At 42.4% G+C, this 22,598-nt stretch overlaps 1 protein-coding gene across 1 annotated transcript in view; it reads left to right on the forward strand.

The window, feature by feature from the left end:
* The window catches only part of LOC118374724 (neuroserpin), a 54,616-nt gene that overhangs the window by 20,910 nt on the left and 11,108 nt on the right, over positions 1–22,598 (forward strand). The window contains 1 exon segment of the mRNA XM_052468334.1: positions 21,944–22,210. Within this exon segment, the coding sequence (XP_052324294.1) occupies positions 21,958–22,210 (253 nt within the window). The 5' untranslated portion in view covers positions 21,944–21,957.

Below are 22,598 nucleotides of genomic sequence, written 5' to 3' on the forward strand. Positions count from 1 at the left end.
ACAGATAAGATCTAAACCAGGCCAGAACTTGTCCGTGTAGACCAATTTGGGTTTCCAATCTCTCCAAAAGAATGTGGTGATCGATGGTATCAAAAGCAGCACTAAGGTCTATGAGCACGAGGACAGATGCAGAGCCTCGGTCTGATGCCATTAAAAGGTCATTTACCACCTTCACAAGTGCAGTCTCAGTGCTTTGATGGGGTCTAAAACCAGACTGAAGCATTTCGTATACATTGTTTGTCTTTAGGAAGGCAGTGAGTTGCTGCGCAACAGCCTTTTCTACAACTTTTGAGAGGAATGGAAGATTCGATATAGGCCGATAGTTTTTTATATTTTCTGGGTCAAGGTTTGGCTTTTTCAAGAGAGGATTTATTACTACTGCTATTGACAAAACATTACAAAACCTGGCTAGATCATTTCAAGTCATCAGTTTCAAGTCTAAGTCGAGCCGCCGGTCTTGAAGCTCCAAGTCAAATCTCAAGTTATTTTATTTTCTATCAACCTAGTTTATCAATCTAGTCAATCTAGTCAATCTAACCAATCTAACCAATCTAGTCAATCTAGTCAATCTAGTCAATCTAGTCAATCTAGTCAATCTAGTCAATCTAATCAATCTAGTCAATCTAGTCAATCTAGTCAATCTAGTCAATCTAATCAATCTAGTCAATCTAGTCAATCTAGTCAATCTAGTCAATCTAATCAATCTAATCAATCTAGTCAATCTAATCAATCTAGTCAATCTAATCAATCTAGTCAATCTAGTCAATCTAATCAATCTAGTCTAGTCAAGTGTCAAGTCATCAAATTTGTGACTCAAGTCAAAACAACAAATTGCAACGTTACAACCAGCCACTTAAAGCTAGGTTTTATTAGCAAATGGTAGCACCATGACTGAATTGGCTAGCTAGTTAGCCTGGCACCTGCTAACTTGTTATGCGCCACACCTCACGTTTGTGACTTGTTAGCAGACGTGTAACATCAGCAACTAAATCATTTTACGAACTAGCTATGTAACGTAATTGACATGAGTTGACATTGGTTATGGTCATGACCGTGGATGTATTTCAATATCATAAAATGATAGCCACTGCGCAAAATAGGATTCCCAACAGATGTACAGATGTACATAAATAGTATATATATATATATATATATATGGCCGTTCCCCCGTTCTGCGGGGAACGGCCAGCTGGATAAGACTCTGTCCTGTCTGCGGGGAACGGCCAGCTGGATAAGACTCTGTCCTGTCTGCGGGGAACGGCCAGCTGGATAAGACTCTGTCCTTACTGCGGGGAACGGCCAGCTGGATAAGACTCTGTCCTGACTGCGGGGAACGGCCAGCTGGATAAGACTCTGTCCTGTCTGCGAGGGACGGCCAGCTGGATAAGACTCTGTCCTGACTGCGGGGAACGGCCAGCTGGATAAGACTCTGCCGAAAGTGTTGTAGGGCTTCTTAACCCTCAACTGTTTGGTCCTCTTGCAGAAGATGTGCTGGTACTGCACGTCTCCTGGAAAGACATGGTTGTGGTGTTAGCATTTTACTCTTTTAGTGGAAGAGATTTAGGGGAACACATTTGTTGGTAAAGGGATCAACCGATTGGGACAGGCCAAATGCTCGCTGGATACCCTTGCCTTCAATGCTACGGGCGGCAACAGTGTCCTACCGTTTGGACCAGACAGTATCAGATAGATGGCCTCCTACACATTTTGAAACAGAGCGGCGCTGTTTTGCTCTGATTCTTTATCTGAAAGATACAATTCTTGCGAATTGAAAGAATATTATGACACACAGAGAGCCATCAGCTAAATCATGTTAGGTTACCTCTAATAAAGAATGCTCAGTTTTGTTGTGAAGGGAAAAACAATCAATGGTATCACTTCTCAGCTGTTGTCAAAATGGATTCCCCATCACATCAGTTCAGTATCACATCAGTTCAGTCAGAAAATCCCTCTGATAATCACCGTAAAGCGCATGATAGCCGTAAGTCACCGGCAGCATCGCGGTGAATCTCATTTTCACACGGGTTTGTAATTAGCACAGCCAAGCACAGAACACCAAACAAGCATGATGAAAAACAAACATTGTGCCTGCAGAAGTTCTGAGATGGCTGTGTGTTGTTTGTTCACAATACCATCTTCTACGTTTGTGAGCACGCCCCATCTACCTTAGCGGGCGGTATCTGCATTCACTACCAAGGCCGGATTTTGTGGTTCGCTGTGAGCAGAGGAATAAACATTTACGATAAAAAAGTTATGTTGTTATTATAGTAATGACTATATGCCACCGGGGGCATAGTGAAATTCCCCTTTAATATAGTAATGACTATATGCCATCGGGGGGCATAGTGAAATTCCCCTTTAATATAGTAATGACTATATGCCACCGGGGGCATAGTGAAATTCCCCTTTAATATAGTAATGACTATATGCCACCGGGGGCATAGTGAAATTCCCCTTTAATATAGTAATGACTATATGCCATCGGGGGCATAGTGAAATTCCCTTTAATATAGTAATGACTATATGCCATCGGGGGCATAGTGAAATTCCCCTTTAATATAGTAATGACTATATGCCATCGGGGCATAGTGAAATTCCCTTTAATATAGTAATGACTATATGCCATCGGGGGCATAGTGAAATTCCCCTTTAATATAGTAATGACTATATGCCATCGGGGCATAGTGAAATTCCCCTTTAATATAGTAATGACTATATGCCACCGGGGCATAGTGAAATTCCCCTTTAATATAGTAATGACTATATGCCACCGGGGCATAGTGAAATTCCCCTTTAATATAGTAATGACTATATGCCACCGGGGCATAGTGAAATTCCCCTTTAATATAGTAATGACTATATGCCATCGGGGCATAGTGAAATTCCCTTTAATATAGTAATGACTATATGCCATCGGGGCATAGTGAAATTCCCCTTTAATATAGTAATGACTATATGCCATCGGGGGCATAGTGAAATTCCCCTTTAATATAGTAATGACTATATGCCACCGGGGCATAGTGAAATTCCCCTTTAATATAGTAATGACTATATGCCATCGGGGCATAGTGAAATTCCCTTTAATATAGTAATGACTATATGCCACCGGGGGCATAGTGAAATTCCCCTTTAATATAGTAATGACTATATGCCACCGGGGGCATAGTGAAATTCCCTTTAATATAGTAATGACTATATGCCATCGGGGGCATAGTGAAATTCCCCTTTAATATAGTAATGACTATATGCCATCGGGGGCATAGTGAAATTCCCCTTTAATATAGTAATGACTATATGCCATCGGGGCATAGTGAAATTCCCTTTAATATAGTAATAACTATATGCCATCGGGGGCATAGTGAAATTCCCTTTAATATAGTAATGACTATATGCCATCGGGGCATAGTGAAATTCCTCTTTAATATAGTAATGACTATATGCCATCGGGGGCATAGTGAAATTCCCCTTTAATATAGTAATGACTATATGCCATCGGGGCATAGTGAAATTCCCTTTAATATAGTAATAACTATATGCCATCGGGGCATAGTGAAATTCCCCTTTAATATAGTAATGACTATATGCCATCGGGGGCATAGTGAAATTCCTCTTTAATATAGTAATGACTATATGCCATCGGGGCATAGTGAAATTCCCCTTTAATATAGTAATAACTATATGCCATCGGGGGCATAGTGAAATTCCCCTTTAATATAGTAATGACTATATGCCATCGGGGGCATAGTGAAATTCCTCTTTAATATAGTAATGACTATATGCCATCGGGGGCATAGTGAAATTCCCCTTTAATATAGTAATGACTATATGCCATGGCATGGCCAGGTGAAATTCCCCTTTAATATAGTAATGACTATAGGGTGAAATTCCCTTTAATATAGTAACGATTATATGCCATGGTGAAATTCCCTTTAATATAGTAATGACTATAGGGTGAAATTCCCTTTAATATAGTAATGACTATAGGGTGAAATTCCCCTTTAAGTGTGTTTCAGTTAGGAGCTATTATAAGAGCGGACTGTCTCGGTGTTCTTATATAATTACTGAGTCTGCTGATGATGGAGTAGCAAGTGCTATGTGTATGCATGTGGTACGTATGTGTTCTCATGTTAAGGGGAGATACAGGGATTTAGTCTTCTGTCTTCTGGACATGGAGAGAATGATGTTCATCACATCCCATCATCATGGTAACAAAGGAAGAAAGTTGTGTGTGTGTGTGTGTGTTTGTGTGTGTGTGTGTGTGTGTGTGTGTGTGTGTGTGTGTGTGTGTGTGTGTGTGTGTGTGTGTGTGTGTGTGTGTGTGTGTGTGTGTGTGTGTGTGTGTGTGTGTGTGTGTGTGTGTGTGTGTGTGTGTGAGGAATGACTGATTGTCGTCCATGCAGTGTGTGTAGGCTACCTACGTGTGTTATATTGTGTAATAAGCCCAGCTACAGGGGGTAATGCTTAGGTTTAATTCTCCTGGCTTGGTAAGTATGCCTTAAAGGTGTTGTGTTTAATTCTACTGGCTTGGTAAGTATGCCTTAAAGGTGTTGTGTTTAATTCTCCTGGCTTGGTAAGTATGCCTTAAAGGTGTTGGGTTTAATTCTACTGGCTTGGTAAGTATGCCTTCTTAAAGGTGTTGGGTTTAATTCTCCTGGCTTGGTAAGTATGCCTTAAAGGTGTTGGGTTTAATTATCCTGGCTTGGTAAGTATGCCTTAAAGGTGTTGGGTTTAATTATCCTGGCTTGGTAAGTATGCCTTAAAGGTGTTGGGTTTAATTCTCCTGGCTTGGTAAGTATGCCTTAAAGGTGTTGGGTTTAATTCTCCTGGCTTGGTAAGTATGCCTTAAAGGTGTTGGGTTTAATTCTCCTGGCTTGGTAAGTATGCCTTATAGGTGTTGGGTTTAATTCTCCTGGCTTGGTAAGTATGCCTTAAAGGTGTTGGGTTTAATTCTCCTGGCTTGGTAAGTATGCCTTAAAGGTGTTGTGTTTAATTCTCCTGGCTTGGTAAGTATGCCTTAAAGGTGTTGTGTTTAATTCTCCTGGCTTGGTAAGTATGCCTTAAAGGTGTTGTGTTTAATTCTCCTGGCTTGGTAAGTATGCCTTAAAGGTGTTGGGTTTAATTATCCTGGCTTGGTAAGTATGCCTTAAAGGTGTTGGGTTTAATTATCCTGGCTTGGTAAGTATGCCTTAAAGGTGTTGGGTTTAATTCTCCTGGCTTGGTAAGTATGCCTTAAAGGTGTTGGGTTTAATTCTCCTGGCTTGGTAAGTATGCCTTAAAGGTGTTGTGTTTAATTCTCCTGGCTTGGTAAGTATGCCTTAAAGGTGTTGGGTTTAATTCTACTGGCTTGGTAAGTATGCCTTCTTAAAGGTGTTGGGTTTAATTCTCCTGGCTTGGTAAGTATGCCTTAAAGGTGTTGTTTAATTCTCCTGGCTTGGTAAGTATGCCTTAAAGGTGTTGTGTTTAATTCTCCTGGCTTGGTAAGTATGCCTTAAAGGTGTTGTGTTTAATTCTACTGGCTTGGTAAGTATGCCTTCTTAAAGGTGTTGGGTTTAATTCTCCTGGCTTGGTAAGTATGCCTTAAAGGTGTTGTTTAATTCTCCTGGCTTGGTAAGTATGCCTTAAAGGTGTTGTGTTTAATTCTCCTGGCTTGGTAAGTATGCCTTAAAGGTGTTGTGTTTAATTCTACTGGCTTGGTAAGTATGCCTTCTTGAAGGTGTTGGGTTTAAAGGTCGTTGAGGACTAAAGTGTCTGAGGGGTGAATGACGTCACGTTCTGAATGTGGAAATGTCAGCTACTGTATATTTGTGGTGATTTAGGATCAGGTTTCAGTCGTGTTGTTTTCAAAGGACAACAGGTTTATTTCTATTGATTTTAGAAGCCTTGAAGATTAAACAGAAATGACTTTAAAGTGCCTGGGGTTTGTGCTCTGCTGGCATCACCTCGGGTTTTTAAGAGGCGTATGGGTTTAACAGGTGTTGGTTTTCACCTGTGGCACTCAGGTGATGCCCATCTCAGACACTTACCGCCTTCTCCCGCTCAAATCCCTCTCCCTCCCACCCTCTCTCCCCCAACCCCTTCACCCCCTCTCCCCAATCTGTCTACACTACCAGGGCAGGTGTACCCTTACAGGTGGCAGGCTGCTTTAAGAGAACAGCTCCGCTCCCACAACTCATAAGGTCACAAAGGTGTCACTATCAGACACATAATTCAGGTTATTACATATAAATATTAATCAACAAAGACATTCCAGGTTAGAGAGGATCTGTAGCATTTTGGTATTGACACAACATTAACGTAGTCAAAAGATATACGCCGAGCTTGTTCTCGTCATATACATATACAGATACTATTTTGACCCACAAATAATTCAAACGAAGTCCGATGGGTTTTCCCAAAATATTCACATAACTTCACGAACCCTGCTTCTGCAGTCATTCGATGGCATTGTCGTGACTTGACTTTAACATTAATCTGATGACTGTTATTTATCTAATTAACTAATTGTTACCCGATTTAAATTAATCATGTAACAATTATCTCATTAGGATTTGGGGCACCACGAGAGCAGTTCTTTAAAACCTGTTAGACCTATAGGGGCAGTATTTCATTTTTGGATAAAAAGACGTGCCCGTTTTTAGCGCAATATTTTGTCACGAAAAGATGCTCGACTATGCTTGGAATTGATAGTTTGGAAAGAAGACACTCTGACGTTTCCAGAACTGCAAAGATTTTCACTGTGAGTGCCATAGAACAAAATCTACAGGCAAAACCAAGATGTTTGAGCGACCAGGAAATCAACAGGATTTCTGACGGCACGTTTTCCATGATCGCCTTATATGGCTGTGAATGCGACAGGAATGAACGGACACTTCCTATCGTTTCCCCCAGGTGTCTGCAGCATTGTGACGTATTTGTAGGCATATCATTGGAAGATTGACCATAAGAGACTACAATTGCCAAGTGTCCCGCACGGTGTCTGCGTGGAAATTGTGCGCAAAAGTCAGCTACCAGTATTTTTCCATCCGAATCAGAGAAGAATGCACGCTTCCAGGGACGGCATTTCAATGAAGAGATATATGACAAAAATATGATTGATTCAAACAACGTTTTCCATGTTTCAGTCGATATTATGGAGTTAATTCGGAAAAAGTTCGACGTTTAGGTGACTGAATTTTCGGTTAGTTTCGGTAGCCAAATGCATAGTAACAAAACGGAACGTTGTGTCCTACACAAGCATCTTTCAGGAAAAACTGGACATCTGCTATGTAACTGAGAGTCTCCTCATTGAAACATCTGAAGTTCTTCAAAGGTAAATTATTTTATTTGATCCCTTTGCTGGTTTTTGTGAATATGTTGCGTGCTAAATGCTAACGCTAAATGCTAAGCTAGCTATCACCACTCTTACACAAATTATTGATTTTCTCTGGTTCTAAAGCATATTTTGAAAATCTGAGACGACAGGATTGTTAAGAAAAGGATAAGCTTGAGAGCAGGCATATTTATTTCATTTCATTTGCAATTTTTAGAAATGGCTAATGTTGCGTTATGGTAATGAGCTTGAGGCTGTAGTCACGATCCCGCATGCGGGATGGGGCGGACTAAGAGGTTAAGAGTTACCATCTCCTGAATTAAACTTTAAAGGTATCACATCTATAAACAGTCAACTTATGAATCATAACCTCGTATCATATCATCATTCTGAACCGTTGTAACCTCTTTGCATCTGCAAGAACCAGAGCCTTACTTATGATTCAGTACTACACAAATTGGTTTAATTATTTATTTACTAGCTAACTAAAAACATTTTCGCGGCACACTTGTAAGGCTCTGATTGTCCAAAATGGTATTTTCGTGTATTTTCCTGCTGTGCTTTGTGGACATCCGGTGACTTGTCGCGTCGTCCTGAACAGAACTACAGAGTTTATTTTCCTTCCATTCACTCCTGAAGATGCTTCTTTGAAGATAGGCTAGCCAGATGGTTCCCAGTGGGGTGATGAGAGTAGCGTAGTACGATGGTTTGAGCAGTGTAGTAGAATGGTCCCACTTAAATTCGCTTATCTAGATATTTTACTTAGGACAGCTAATCAACCGTACCAGTGATTGCCCGCGAGCTGAGTTTATCGTCTCTACCTCGTGTTGAGATTCACAGTTTAAACCACCTTAAATGTGCAGCTGCAGCTCTTCATCTCTCTGGTATGATATGTTCATTCTAAACCCATCATTTCATACAGTTTCTTCGAAAGGGCGGTTCCGTCAGGCGAGACGTTCTCTGACCTCACTTGGAAATGACTTGTCACTGTGCAAAGTTTATGTTAAAACAATTCTCTCTTATGGCTCCTAAAATCACATCCCTCTCTTAACAAAAACACTTTCATAATTGTTCATATTACATGCACAGCACATAGGGTGGACACTTCATACATGTAGTGGGTATACTTTCCAAGTTACAGTATTTCCTGTAAAACATTTTTAATGACATCACAAAATAATAAACAAAATTACATTAGTGTTCTATAGATCGGCTCTGACGTTCTAGAAATATTGTTCCAGCATTTGCTTTAGAACATGTTAGAGTTTTGGTGGGAAAACTCTCTTGAAACAAATCCTGATCAAACCTATTTGGATTCTCGTGGACAGTCATGACAGCATTGTTCTTCAAGAGAGGATGACGCATTGAGAGAAATTATGTAGCCTAAGCTACTCATGACAGGAGCGTTTGATTGTCATTAAATAGATGGAGTCCAGGAAGGTTACTTTTGGAAAATTTCTGAATGAACATATAGGCCTATAGATATATAGAATCAGCTAACTCACACACGCACACCTCAGTAAAAGCACCCGTCAATCAAAGCCACCAGAGTATGTCAGACACAAGCAAATATTTTTCCTTTCCTTAAAACATATTAAAACATCCTGAAAGTAGGCTCTAAGATAATGAATTGACAGTAAAAGTATGAATGGGAAGGTTATTCTATAGTATGAAGACAATTGACAATCATTAAAATAGAGACAAATACACGCAACATCTCTATAGCCTGTTCACCAGCAACTCTGATTATCGACGGGAGAGCATTGGAAATATGTTTCAAATACTGTGAGGAACTACTTCGTTGACTGTTTGAGAGGAAGACAAAAATGTGCTGGGCACTTTTATACATTTGACATTTGCAAGAAGCAGGACAGGTACTTCTATGCCTCCTCTGTCAACATTAACAGGACAGGTACTTCAATGCCTACTCTGTCAACATTAACAGGACAGGTACTTCAATGCCTCCTCTGTCAACATTAACAGGACAGGTACTTCTATGCCTCCTCTGTCAACATTAACAGGACAGGTGCTTCTATGCCTGCTCTGTCAACATTAACAGGACAGGTACTTCAATGCCTCCTCTGTCAACATTAACAGGACAGGTACTTCTATGCCTCCTCTGTCAACATTAACAAGACAGGTACTTCAATGCCTACTCTGTCAACCTTAACAGGACAGGTACTTCTATGCCTACTCTGTCAACATTAACAGGACAGGTACTTCTATGCCTACTCTGTCAACATTAACAGGACAGGTACTTCAATGCCTCCTCTGTCAACATTAACAGGACAGGTGCTTCTATGCCTCCTCTGTCAACATTAACAGGACAGGTACTTCTATGCCTGCTCTGTCAACATTAACAGGACAGGTACTTCAATGCCTACTCTGTCAACATTAACAGGACAGGTACTTCAATGCCTCCTCTGTCAACATTAACAGGACAGGTACTTCTATGCCTCCTCTGTCAACATTAACAGGACAGGTGCTTCTATGCCTGCTCTGTCAACATTAACAGGACAGGTACTTCTATGCCTTCTCTGTCAACATTAACAGGACAGGTACTTCTATGCCTCCTCTGTCAACATTAACAAGACAGGTACTTCAATGCCTACTCTGTCAACCTTAACAGGACAGGTACTTCTATGCCTACTCTGTCAACATTAACAGGACAGGTACTTCAATGCCTCCTCTGTCAACATTAACAGGACAGGTGCTTCTATGCCTCCTCTGTCAACATTAACAGGACAGGTACTTCTATGCCTGCTCTGTCAACATTAACAGGACAGGTACTTCTATGCCTCCTCTGTCAACATTAACAGGACAGGTACTTCTATGCATGCTCTGTCAACATTAACAGGACAGGTACTTCTATGCCTGCTCTGTCAACATTAACAGGACAGGTACTTCTATGCCTGCTCTGTCAACATTAACAGGACAGGTGCTTCTATGCCTGCTCTGTCAACATTAACAGGACAGGTACTTCTATGCCTGCTCTGTCAACATTAACAGGACAGGTACTTCTATGCCTGCTCTGTCAACATTAACAGGACAGGTACTTCTATGCCTCCTCTGTCAACATTAACAGGACAGGTACTTCAATGCCTCCTCTGTCAACATTAACAGGACAGGTGCTTCTATGCCTACTCTGTCAACATTAACAGGACAGGTGCTTCTATGCCTACTCTGTCAACATTAACAGGACAGGTGATTCTATGCCTGCTCTGTCAACATTAACAGGACAGGTACTTCTATGCCTCCTCTGTCAACATTAACAGGACAGGTACTTCTATGCCTCCTCTGTCAACATTAACAGGACAGGTACTTCTATGCCTGCTCTGTCAACATTAACAGGACAGGTACTTCTATGCCTGCTCTGTCAACATTAACAGGACAGGTACTTCTATGCCTGCTCTGTCAACATTAACAGGACAGGTGCTTCTATGCCTGCTCTGTCAACATTAACAGGACAGGTACTTCTATGCCTGCTCTGTCAACATTAACAGGACAGGTACTTCTATGCCTGCTCTGTCAACATTAACAGGACAGGTACTTCTATGCCTCCTTTGTCAACATTAACAGGACAGGTACTTCTATGCCTCCTCTGTCAACATTAACAGGACAGGTACTTCTATGCCTGCTCTGTCAACATTAACAGGACAGGTACTTCTATGCCTGCTCTGTCAACATTAACAGGACAGGTACTTCTATGCCTGCTCTGTCAACATTAACAGGACAGGTACTTCAATGCCTGCTCTGTCAACATTAACAGGACAGGTACTTCAATGCCTACTCTGTCAACATTAACAGGACAGGTGCTTCTATGCCTACTCTGTCAACATTAACAGGACAGAGAAACTAGACATGCTCAGTGCGTAAATTATGGTGTGAAATAAACAACGTTTTTTTTCTCACAAGTGTAGCAGGTTTTGAACTCTGTAAACAACATTTCCACTCTGAGAATGAGAACGGTGAATGACTGTAATTAATACATGCATTAACATACATTTCTTTAACCAAATGATAGGGATTAATGATAAATTGTCTGTTTTACAAACGGTAGGGGCATTCATGAAGTGCATTGTGGGCCGTCACTGTATTTTATATCTCCTAGGGCAGCATATCGGCCAGGACCGAGCTAGTCAACCTTGATTAGTCTATAAATAAAGAAAATATTCTGTTTCTAATGATACCATGCCAGGTTGGAGAGGATTGGTGTGTTGTCCATTTGACACAACATTAGTGCAATATAGGCCTCATGCTACAACAACATTTTCGACTGCTGTTGAGTAATTCATGAATAGTCAGACACATCCAAACGTTTCAACTGCTGTTGAATAATTCATGAATAGTCAGACACATCCAAACGTTGACTGCTGTTGAATAATTCATGAATAGTCAGACACATCCAAACTTTTTTTTAAATGTATTAATTTACTAGCAAGCAATGAAAATGTGCATTTGTATAAAAAAAAGTCCACACATCAAAACATTTTTTTTTTTACTGAAGTGGCTATGAGCTGTAGTGCTCTACACCCCGCATCTAGCACCTAGCTGCTCCATCATCTAGCTGCTCCATCATCTAGCTGCTCCATCATCTAGCTGCTCCATCATCTAGCTGCTCCATCATCTAGCGCCTAGCTGCTCCATCATCTAGCGCCTAGCTGCTCCATCATCTAGCGCCTAGCTGCTCCATCATCTAGCGCCTAGCTGCTCCATCATCTAGCGCCTAGCTGCTCCATCATCTAGCGCCTAGCTGCTCCATCATCTAGCACCTAGCTGCTCCATCATCTAGCGCCTAGCTGCTCCATCATCTAGCGCCTAGCTGCTCCATCATCTAGCGCCTAGCTGCTCCATCATCTAGCGCCTAGCTGCTCCATCATCTAGCACCTAGCTGATCCATCATCTAGCACCTAGCTGCTCCATCATCTAGCGCCTAGCTGCTCCATCATCTAGCGCCTAGCTGCTCCATCATCTAGTGCCAAGCTGCTCCATCATCTAGCGCCAAGCTGCTCCAGTGTCTAGCGCCTAGCTGCTCCAGCGTCTAGCGCCAAGCTGCTCCAGCGTCTAGCGCCAAGCTGCTCCATCATCTAGCGCCAAGCTGCTCCATCATCTAGCGCCAAGCTGCTCCATCATCTAGCGCCAAGCTGCTCCAGCGTCTAGCGCCAAGCTGCTCCATCATCTAGTGCCAAGCTGCTCCATCATCTAGTGCCAAGCTGCTCCATCATCTAGTGCCAAGCTGCTCCAGCATCTAGCGCCAAGCTGCTCCAGCATCTAGCGCCAAGCTGCTCCAGCATCTAGCGCCTAGCTGCTCCAGCATCTAGCGCCTAGCTGCTCCAGCATCTAGCGCCTAGCTGCTCCAGCATCTAGCGCCTAGCTGCTCCAGCATCTAGCGCCTAGCTGCTCTATCATCTAGTGCCAAGCTGCTCCATCATCTAGTGCCAAGCTGCTCCATCATCTAGCGCCAAGCTGCTCCATCATCTAGCGCCAAGCTGCTCCAGCATCTAGCGCCAAGCTGCTCCAGCATCTAGCGCCAAGCTGCTCCAGCATCTAGCGCCAAGCTCCAGCATCAAAGGACAGTTGGAAAGAGGAGGAGATGGAGAAAGTTTGAATTGACATACTAAGTTACCAAAACAATTGCTTATCATCATTAGTAAACATCCCTGCTATTAGGTCAAGTTGATCGACATTAGAAAAAAATAAGGTTAATAAAAATAAATCCAAAAAATGTATATAGGCCTATTTAAACAGTTTTGCCGGTTATTTATTTTCATGACGGCCTTCATCCAATACTGTCAGTTACACAGTTATTCAACTACCGACACAGCCCTATGTCTCACATTTCACTGAGGAGGATTCTAGAATGACTAACACATTCCATGTTTTAAGGAAGTTCCTAGAGCGGAACTTGGGAAGTCTGCATGGATATGATCGTTGTGTGTTCTGTAGGGGATAGAATGAACATGTTGTGTGGCAGGCTAGGCTACTCACTGGGCACACACTGGTTGAATCAACATTGTTTCCATGTCATTTCAATCAAATGACATTGAACCAACATGGAATACACTTTGAATTGACGTGTGTGCCCAGTGGGTAGGCTTCTGTCTGCCAGTCAGGGAGACGGGGGTTGGGGGAGTCGGTTGGGGTGGGGTAGCTGGTACCAGGACAGAGCTGCGGTATTGATCCAGTCCTATCATTGTTGTCTCAAGTACAATGTCACTCCAGTCACCAGCACCCACAGGAGCTTCTAGCCCAGTGTGGGAGCATGGGACTCTCATCTATCTGATAGTAACACACACACACACACACACACACACACACACACACACACACACACACACACACACACACACACACACACACACACACACACACACACACAGAGCACCAAACACACAAACAACATGCAGGGTACCTGAACCTATTCAGCAGCTCAGCAATACACAACAGAGAACCAGGGAGGGACATCCCCTCTGTATGTGTCCCTCTCTCTCATTCCCCTCTATCACGCTAAAAACGCAGTGGCATGCTCCTGTTTTCTTTGTTTGTGCAGAAAACAGCGTTGCCAGGCAACGGTAAAAGGCAGAGGGATGGAACTGCATGAACTGCGTGTGTGTTCAGCAGGAGCAGCCAGAACACACCAGTCCCCTTAAGAACGGTGTGTTACATGAGGTAGGTAGGTAGGTAAAGAGAGAGGTAGGTAGAGAGAGAGGTAGGTAGAGAGAGAGGTAGGTAGAGAGGGAGGTAGGTAGAGAGGGAGGTAGGTAGAGAGGGAGGTAGGTAGAGGTAGGTAGGTAGGTAGGTAGGTAGGTAGGTAGGTAGAGAGAGAGGTAGGTAGGTAGGTAGGTAGAGAGAGAGGGGGGTAGGTAGGTAGAGAGGGAGGTAGGTAGGTAGGTAGAGAGGTAGGTAGGTAGGTAGGTAGGTAGGTAGGTAGGTAGGTAGGTAGGTTGGAAGGAAGGAAGGAAGGAAGGAAGGAAGGAAGGAAGGAAGGAGAAGAGAAGAGAAGAGAAGAGAAGAGAAGAGAAGAGAAGAGAAGAGAAGAGAAGAGAAGAGAAGAGAAGACTGGAGGAAAGGACGGAAGGGAGGGAGGGAGAGGAGACTGGAGGAAAGGACGGAAGGGAGGGAGGGAGAGGAGAGTGGACTGGAGGAAAGGACGGACGGAAGGGAGGGAGAGGAGAGTGGACTGGAGGAAAGGACGGAAGGGAGGGAGGGAGAGGAGAGTGGACTGGAGGAAAGGACGGACGGAAGGGAGGGAGAGGAGAGTGGACTGGAGGAAAGGACGGAAGGGGAGGGAGGGAGAGGAGAGTGGACTGGAGGAAAGGACGGAAGGGAGGGAGGGAGAGGAGAGTGGACTGGAGGAAAGGATGGAAGGGAGGGAGGGAGAGGAGAGTGGACTGGAGGAAAGGACGGAAGGGAGGGAGGGAGAGGAGAGTGGACTGGAGGAAAGGATGGAAGGGAGGGAGGGAGAGGAGAGTGGACTGGAGGAAAGGACGGAAGGGAGGGAGGGAGAGGAGAGTGATATGAAGCAAAGAAAATAAATGCCACATATTCTATGTTGGGTTAGGCAGTGTCCATATTCACACACACACACACAGGCATTCTCATGACACTGAGGCAAGCAGATTTTGAAGAAAAATCTGATGTAGCAGGAGATGAAATATGCATGAGCTCATTTAGTAAATTGGCACCAAACAGAGTTTCTTCTGTCTACAGTCGACAGCACAAATGTAGTTACAACCCACTGGAGGAGGACAGTTTCATCACTCTTCCCCCTCTCCTCCTCTCCCCCTCTCCCCCCTCCTCCTCTCTCCTCCTCTCCTCCTCTCCTCCTCCCCCTCCTCTCCTCCTCTCCCCTCTTCCTCCTCTCCCCTCTTGCTCCTCTCCCCTCTTCCTCTTCCTCCCTCTCCCCCTCTTCCTCCTCTCCCCCTCTTCCTCCTTTCCTCCTCTCCCCTCTCCCCCCTCTCCCCCTCTCCCCCTCTCCCCCTCTTCCTCCTCTCCCCTCTCCTCCTCTCCCCCTCTCCTCCTCTCCCCTCTCCTCCTCTCCCCCTCTCCCCCTCTCCCCTCTTCCTCCTCTCCCCTCTCTCCCCTCTTCCTCCTCTCCCCCTCTCCCCCTCTTCCTCCTCTCCCCCTCTTCCTCCTCTCCTCCTCTCCCCCTCTCCCCTCTTCCTCCTCTCCCCCTCTCCCCCTCTTCCTCCTCTCCCCCTCTTCCTCCTCTCCTCCTCTCCCCCTCTCCCCCTCTTCCTCCTCTCCTCTTTTCTCATATCAACATCACATCACATTTTATTTGTCACGTGGTCTACAAACAACATGTGTGGACTAACAGTGAAATACTCACTCCATCCCAAAAATGCAGACAGAAAGAAAATTGAGAGATAATATAAAGTAAAACATGTAATAATAAAAGTAATAGTAGATCCAAATAACTTCACAGATCTTCATTGTAAAAGGTTTAAACACTGTTTCCCAGGCTTGTTCAATGAACCAAAAACAATTAATGAACATGCACCGGATGGAACGGTCATTAAGACACTAACAGTTTACAGACGGTAGGCAAATAAGGTCACAGTTATGAAACTTAGGACATTAAAGAGGCATTTTTACAGACTGAAAAACACCAAAAGAAAGATGCCCAGGGTCCCTGCTCATCTGTGTGAATGTGCCTTAGGCATGCTGCAAGGAGGCATGAGGACTGCAGATGTGGCCAGGGCAATAAATTGCTATGTCTGTACTGTGAGACGCCTAAGACAGAGCTACAGGGAGACAGGACAGACAGCTGATTGTCCTCGCTGTGGCAGACCATGTGTAACAACACCTGCACAGGATCATCTGAACATCACACCTGCTGGACAGGTACAGGATGGCAACAACAACTGCCGAGTTATCCCTCCATCAGTACTCAGACTGTCTGCAATAGGCTGAGAGAGGCTGGACTGGGGGCTTGTAGGCCTGTTGTAAGGCAAGTCCTCACCAGACATCACCGGCAACAATGTGGCATATGGGCACAAACTCGTCGGGTTTCTGTTCGTCACATGTCTGTGGAACTTGTTCAGTTTATGTCTCAGTTGTTGAATCTTGTTATGTTGGTACAAATATTTACACATGTTAAATTTGCTGAAAATGAATGCAGTTGACAGTGAGAGGACCTTTCTTTTTTTGCTGAGTTTAATACTGTAGCAGGGTCAATTCAGATAACCCGGGTAGCTATTTGGTTACTATTTAACTAACTATTTAGCAGTCTTATGGCTTGGGGGTAGAAGCTGTTCAGGTTCCTGTTGGTTCCAGATTTGGTGCATCGGTACCGCTTTCCATATGGTAGCAGAGAGAAGTCTATGACTTGGATGACTGGAACCTTTGACAATTTTTAGGGCCTTCCTCTGACACTGCCTGGTAAAGAGGTCCTGGATGGCCGGAAGCTCGGATCCGGTGATGAACTGGGCCATACACACTTCAGACTGTAGCGCCTTGTGGTCTGATGCCGAGCAGTTGCCATACTGCAGCCAGTCAAGATGCTCTCAATGGTGCAGCTGTACAACATTTTGAGGATCTGGGGACCCATGCCAAATCTTTTCAGCCTCTTGAGGGGGAAGAGGTGTTGTCAATGCCCTCTTCAAGAGAGTCTTGGTGTGTTTGAACCATGATCATTTGTTGGGGATGTGGACACCAAGGAACTTGAAGCTCTCAACCTGCTCCACTACAGCACCGTCAATGTGAATGGGGGCAGACTCAGCCATCCTTTTCCTGTAGTCAACAATCAGCTGCTTGGTCTTGCTCACGTTGAGTGAGTTGTTGTTTTCCTGGCACCACACTGCCAGTTCTCTGACCTCCTCCCTATAGGCTGTCTCATCGTCGTCAATGATCAGGCCTACCACCGTCGTGTTGTCAGCAAACTTAATGATGGTGTTGGAGTTGTGCCTGGCCACGCAGTCGTGGGTGAACAGGGAATACAAGAAGGGGACTGAGCACGCAACCCTGAGGGGCCCCTGTGATGAGGATCAGCGTGGCAGCTGTGTTGTTTCCTAACCTCACTGTCAGAAAGGATCCAGTTGATCCAGTTGTAGAGGGAGGTATTTAGTCCCAGGGTCCTTAGCTTAGTAATGAGCTTAGAGGGCACTATGGTGTTGAACGCTGAGCAGTAGTCACTGAAAAAGCATTCTCACGTAGGTGTTCCTTTTGTGAAAAGAGGGCAGACCAAAATCCCACTATTTTACCATGCCTGATTTGTATATTGTACCTGCATCTGCATATATCTGAAAGGGGTAGGGGTAAAAAAAAAACATGGGGAATTGAAAACCAACCAAAGGACCTAGTCAATATTACTGCATGTATACCCTATAAACAAAATACACGTATTGGGGCTGTGTGAATGGTTCTCTGCTTTTTGCAGGTAAATTCACATGAACACTTCCATTGTTGGACAACACCCTAATTAGAAATGGGTTTATCCTTGTCCTCTCATTGTCTGGTACAGTATAAATGTAGTTAGTCGTACAGTAGGATAACTGGCTGTTTATCAGTATAAATGTAGTTACAGCCGTACAGTAGGATAACTGGCTGTTTATCAGTATAAATGTAGTTAGTCGTACAGTAGGATAACTGGCTGTTTATCAGTATAAATGTAGTTACAGCCGTACAGTAGGATAACTGGCTGTTTATCAGTATAAATGTAGTTACAGCCATACAGTAGGATAACTGGCTGTTTATCAGTATAAATGTAGTTACAGTTGTACAGTAGGATAACTGGCTGTTTATCAGTATAAATGTAGTTAGTCGTACAGTAGGATAACTGGCTGTTTATCAGTATAAATGTAGTTAGTCGTACAGTAGGATAACTGGCTGTTTATCAGTATAAATGTAGTTACAGTCGTACAGTAGGATAACTGGCTGGTTATCAGTATAAATGTAGTTACAGTCGTACAGTAGGATAACTGGCTGTTTATCAGTATAAATGTAGTTACAGTCGTACAGTAGGATAACTGGCTGTTTATCAGTATAAATGTAGTTACAGTAGTACAGTAGGATAACTGGCTGTTTATCAGTATAAATGTAGTTACAGTCGTACAGTAGGATAACTGGCTGTTTATCAGTATAAATGTAGTTACAGTCGTACAGTAGGATAACTGGCTGTTTATCAGTATAAATGTAGTTAGTCGTACAGTAGGATAACTGGCTGTTTATCAGTATAAATGTAGTTACGGCCGTACAGTAGGATAACTGGCTGTTTATCAGTATAAATGTAGTTACAGTCGTACAGTAGGATAACTGGCTGTTTATCAGTATAAATGTAGTTACAGCCGTACAGTAGGATAACTGGCTGTTTATCAGTATAAATGTAGTTAGTCGTACAGTAGGATAACTGGCTGTTTATCAGTATAAATGTAGTTAGTCGTACAGTAGGATAACTGGCTGTTTATCAGTATAAATGTAGTTACAGTCGTACAGTAGGATAACTGGCTGTTTATCAGTATAAATGTAGTTAGTCGTACAGTAGGATAACTGGCTGTTTATCAGTATAAATGTAGTTACAGCCGTACAGTAGGATAACTGGCTGTTTATCAGTATAAATGTAGTTACAGTCGTACAGTAGGATAACTGGCTGTTTATCAGTATAAATGTAGTTACAGTAGTACAGTAGGATAACTGGCTGTTTATCAGTATAAATGTAGTTACAGCCGTACAGTAGGATAACTGGCTGTTTATCAGTATAAATGTAGTTACAGTCATACAGTAGGATAACTGGCTGTTTATCAGTATAAATGTAGTTAGTCGTACAGTAGGATAACTGGCTGTTTATCAGTATAAATGTAGTTACAGTCGTACAGTAGTTGATAACTGGCTGTTTATCAGTATAAATGTAGTTACAGTCGTACAGTAGTTGATAACTGGCTGTTTATCAGTATAAATGTAGTTAGTCGTACAGTAGGATAACTGGCTGTTTATCAGTATAAATGTAGTTACAGGCGTACAGTAGGATAACTGGCTGTTTATCAGTATAAATGTAGTTACAGTCGTACAGTAGTTGATAACTGGCTGTTTATCAGTATAAATGTAGTTACAGTCGTACAGTAGGATAACTGGCTGTTTATCAGTATAAATGTAGTTACAGTCGTACAGTAGGATAACTGGCTGTTTATCAGTATAAATGTAGTTACAGTAGGATAACTGGCTGTTTATCAGTATAAATGTAGTTAGTCGTACAGTAGGATAACTGGCTGTTTATCAGTATAAATGTAGTTACAGCCGTACAGTAGGATAACTGGCTGTTTATCAGTATAAATGTAGTTACAGTCGTACAGTAGGATAACTGGCTGTTTATCAGTATAAATGTAGTTACAGTCGTACAGTAGGATAACTGGCTGTTTATCAGTATAAATGTAGTTAGTCGTACAGTAGGATAACTGGCTGTTTATCAGTATAAATGTAGTTAGTCGTACAGTAGGATAACTGGCTGTTTATCAGTATAAATGTAGTTACAGTCGTACAGTAGTTGATAACTGGCTGTTTATCAGTATAAATGTAGTTACAGTCGTACAGTAGGATAACTGGCTGTTTATCAGTATAAATGTAGTTACAGTAGTACAGTAGGATAACTGGCTGTTTATCAGTATAAATGTAGTTACAGCCGTACAGTAGGATAACTGGCTGTTTATCAGTATAAATGTAGTTACAGTCGTACAGTAGGATAACTGGCTGTTTATCAGTATAAATGTAGTTAGTCGTACAGTAGGATAACTGGCTGTTTATCAGTATAAATGTAGTTAGTCGTACAGTAGGATAACTGGCTGTTTATCAGTATAAATGTAGTTACAGTCGTACAGTAGGATAACTGGCTGTTTATCAGCATAAATGTAGTTACAGTCGTACAGTAGTTGATAACTGGCTGTTTATCAGTATAAATGTAGTTACAGTCGTACAGTAGTTGATAACTGGCTGTTTATCAGTATAAATGTAGTTACAGTCGTACAGTAGTTGATAACTGGCTGTTTATCAGTATAAATGTAGTTAGTCGTACAGTAGGATAACTGGCTGTTTATCAGTATAAATGTAGTTAGTCGTACAGTAGGATAACTGGCTGTTTATCAGTATAAATGTAGTTACAGTCGTACAGTAGGATAACTGGCTGTTTATCAGTATAAATGTAGTTAGTCGTACAGTAGGATAACTGGCTGTTTATCAGTATAAATGTAGTTAGTCGTACAGTAGGATAACTGGCTGTTTATCAGTATAAATGTAGTTACAGTCGTACAGTAGGATAACTGGCTGTTTATCAGTATAAATGTAGTTACAGTCGTACAGTAGGATAACTGGCTGTTTATCAGTATAAATGTAGTTAGTCGTACAGTAGTTGATAACTGGCTGTTTATCAGTATAAATGTAGTTACAGTCGTACAGTAGGATAACTGGCTGTTTATCAGTATAAATGTAGTTACAGTCGTACAGTAGGATAACTGGCTGTTTATCAGTATAAATGTAGTTACAGTCGTACAGTAGTTGATAACTGGCTGTTTATCAGTATAAATGTAGTTACAGTCGTACAGTAGGATAACTGGCTGTTTATCAGTATAAATGTAGTTAGTCGTACAGTAGGATAACTGGCTGTTTATCAGTATAAATGTAGTTACAGTCGTACAGTAGGATAACTGGCTGTTTATCAGCATAAATGTAGTTACAGTCGTACAGTAGTTGATAACTGGCTGTTTATCAGTATAAATGTAGTTACAGTCGTACAGTAGTTGATAACTGGCTGTTTATCAGTATAAATGTAGTTACAGTCGTACAGTAGTTGATAACTGGCTGTTTATCAGTATAAATGTAGTTAGTCGTACAGTAGGATAACTGGCTGTTTATCAGTATAAATGTAGTTAGTCGTACAGTAGGATAACTGGCTGTTTATCAGTATAAATGTAGTTACAGTCGTACAGTAGGATAACTGGCTGTTTATCAGTATAAATGTAGTTAGTCGTACAGTAGGATAACTGGCTGTTTATCAGTATAAATGTAGTTAGTCGTACAGTAGGATAACTGGCTGTTTATCAGTATAAATGTAGTTACAGTCGTACAGTAGGATAACTGGCTGTTTATCAGTATAAATGTAGTTACAGTCGTACAGTAGGATAACTGGCTGTTTATCAGTATAAATGTAGTTAGTCGTACAGTAGTTGATAACTGGCTGTTTATCAGTATAAATGTAGTTACAGTCGTACAGTAGGATAACTGGCTGTTTATCAGTATAAATGTAGTTACAGTCGTACAGTAGGATAACTGGCTGTTTATCAGTATAAATGTAGTTACAGTCGTACAGTAGGATAACTGGCTGTTTATCAGTATAAATGTAGTTACAGTCGTACAGTAGGATAACTGGCTGTTTATCAGTATAAATGTAGTTACAGTCGTACAGTAGGATAACTGGCTGTTTAGCAGTCTGTCTACTCTTTTTCCCCTCCCATTCCATCTCTCTCCCTGTTTTATCCCTGTGTGTTTTCCTCTATCTATATTCAGACACTAATATGCTTTATTGGCATGCCGGATTGAAACATGTTCCGTCTCTGTCATTCTCTCCTCCCGCTAACCCCCCCACTCTCTCTCTCTCTCTCTCTCTCTTTTCTTTCTCTCTCTCTCATTCTCTTTGTCTCTCGCTAGCTCTCAGCTTTCCCATGTTGATTCTCAGCCTCCTGCCCCTCCTCCTGTTGCCGGGCCATGGTTGCCATGCCGCTGACATTCCGGAGGACACCACGGCAGAGTTCTCCGTCAGACTCTACCACCAGCTGCAGGCGCGGGGGGGGGATGACAACATCATCTTCTCCCCCCTGAGTGTGGCTGTGGCCCTGGGCATGGTGGAGCTGGGGGCCCGCGGGGCCTCCCTCACACAGATACGCCAGGCTGTTGGCTTCAGCCACCTACCTACAGGTATACACACTGCAGAACACACACACAGCCACCTACCTACAGGTATACACACTAGAGGTCGACCGATTTATGATTTTTAGATGCCGATACCAATGATTGGAGGATCAAAAAAGCAGATACCGATTAATCGGCCAATTGTTTTATTTTATTTATTTGTAATAATGACAATTACAACAATACTGAATGAAGACTTATTTTAACTTAAGATAATACAACAATAAAATCAATTTAGCCTCAAATAAATAATGAAATGTGTTCAATTTGGTTTAAATAATGAAAAAACAAAGTGTTGGAGAAGAAAGTAAAAGTGCAATTTGTGCCATGTAAGAAAGCTAACGTTTCAGTTCCTTGTTCAGAACATGAGAACATATGAAGAAGTTTTAGGTTG

Source organism: Oncorhynchus keta, chromosome 18 (genome assembly GCF_023373465.1).
Source record: "Oncorhynchus keta strain PuntledgeMale-10-30-2019 chromosome 18, Oket_V2, whole genome shotgun sequence".
Taxonomy (NCBI): Eukaryota; Metazoa; Chordata; class Actinopteri; order Salmoniformes; family Salmonidae; genus Oncorhynchus; species Oncorhynchus keta.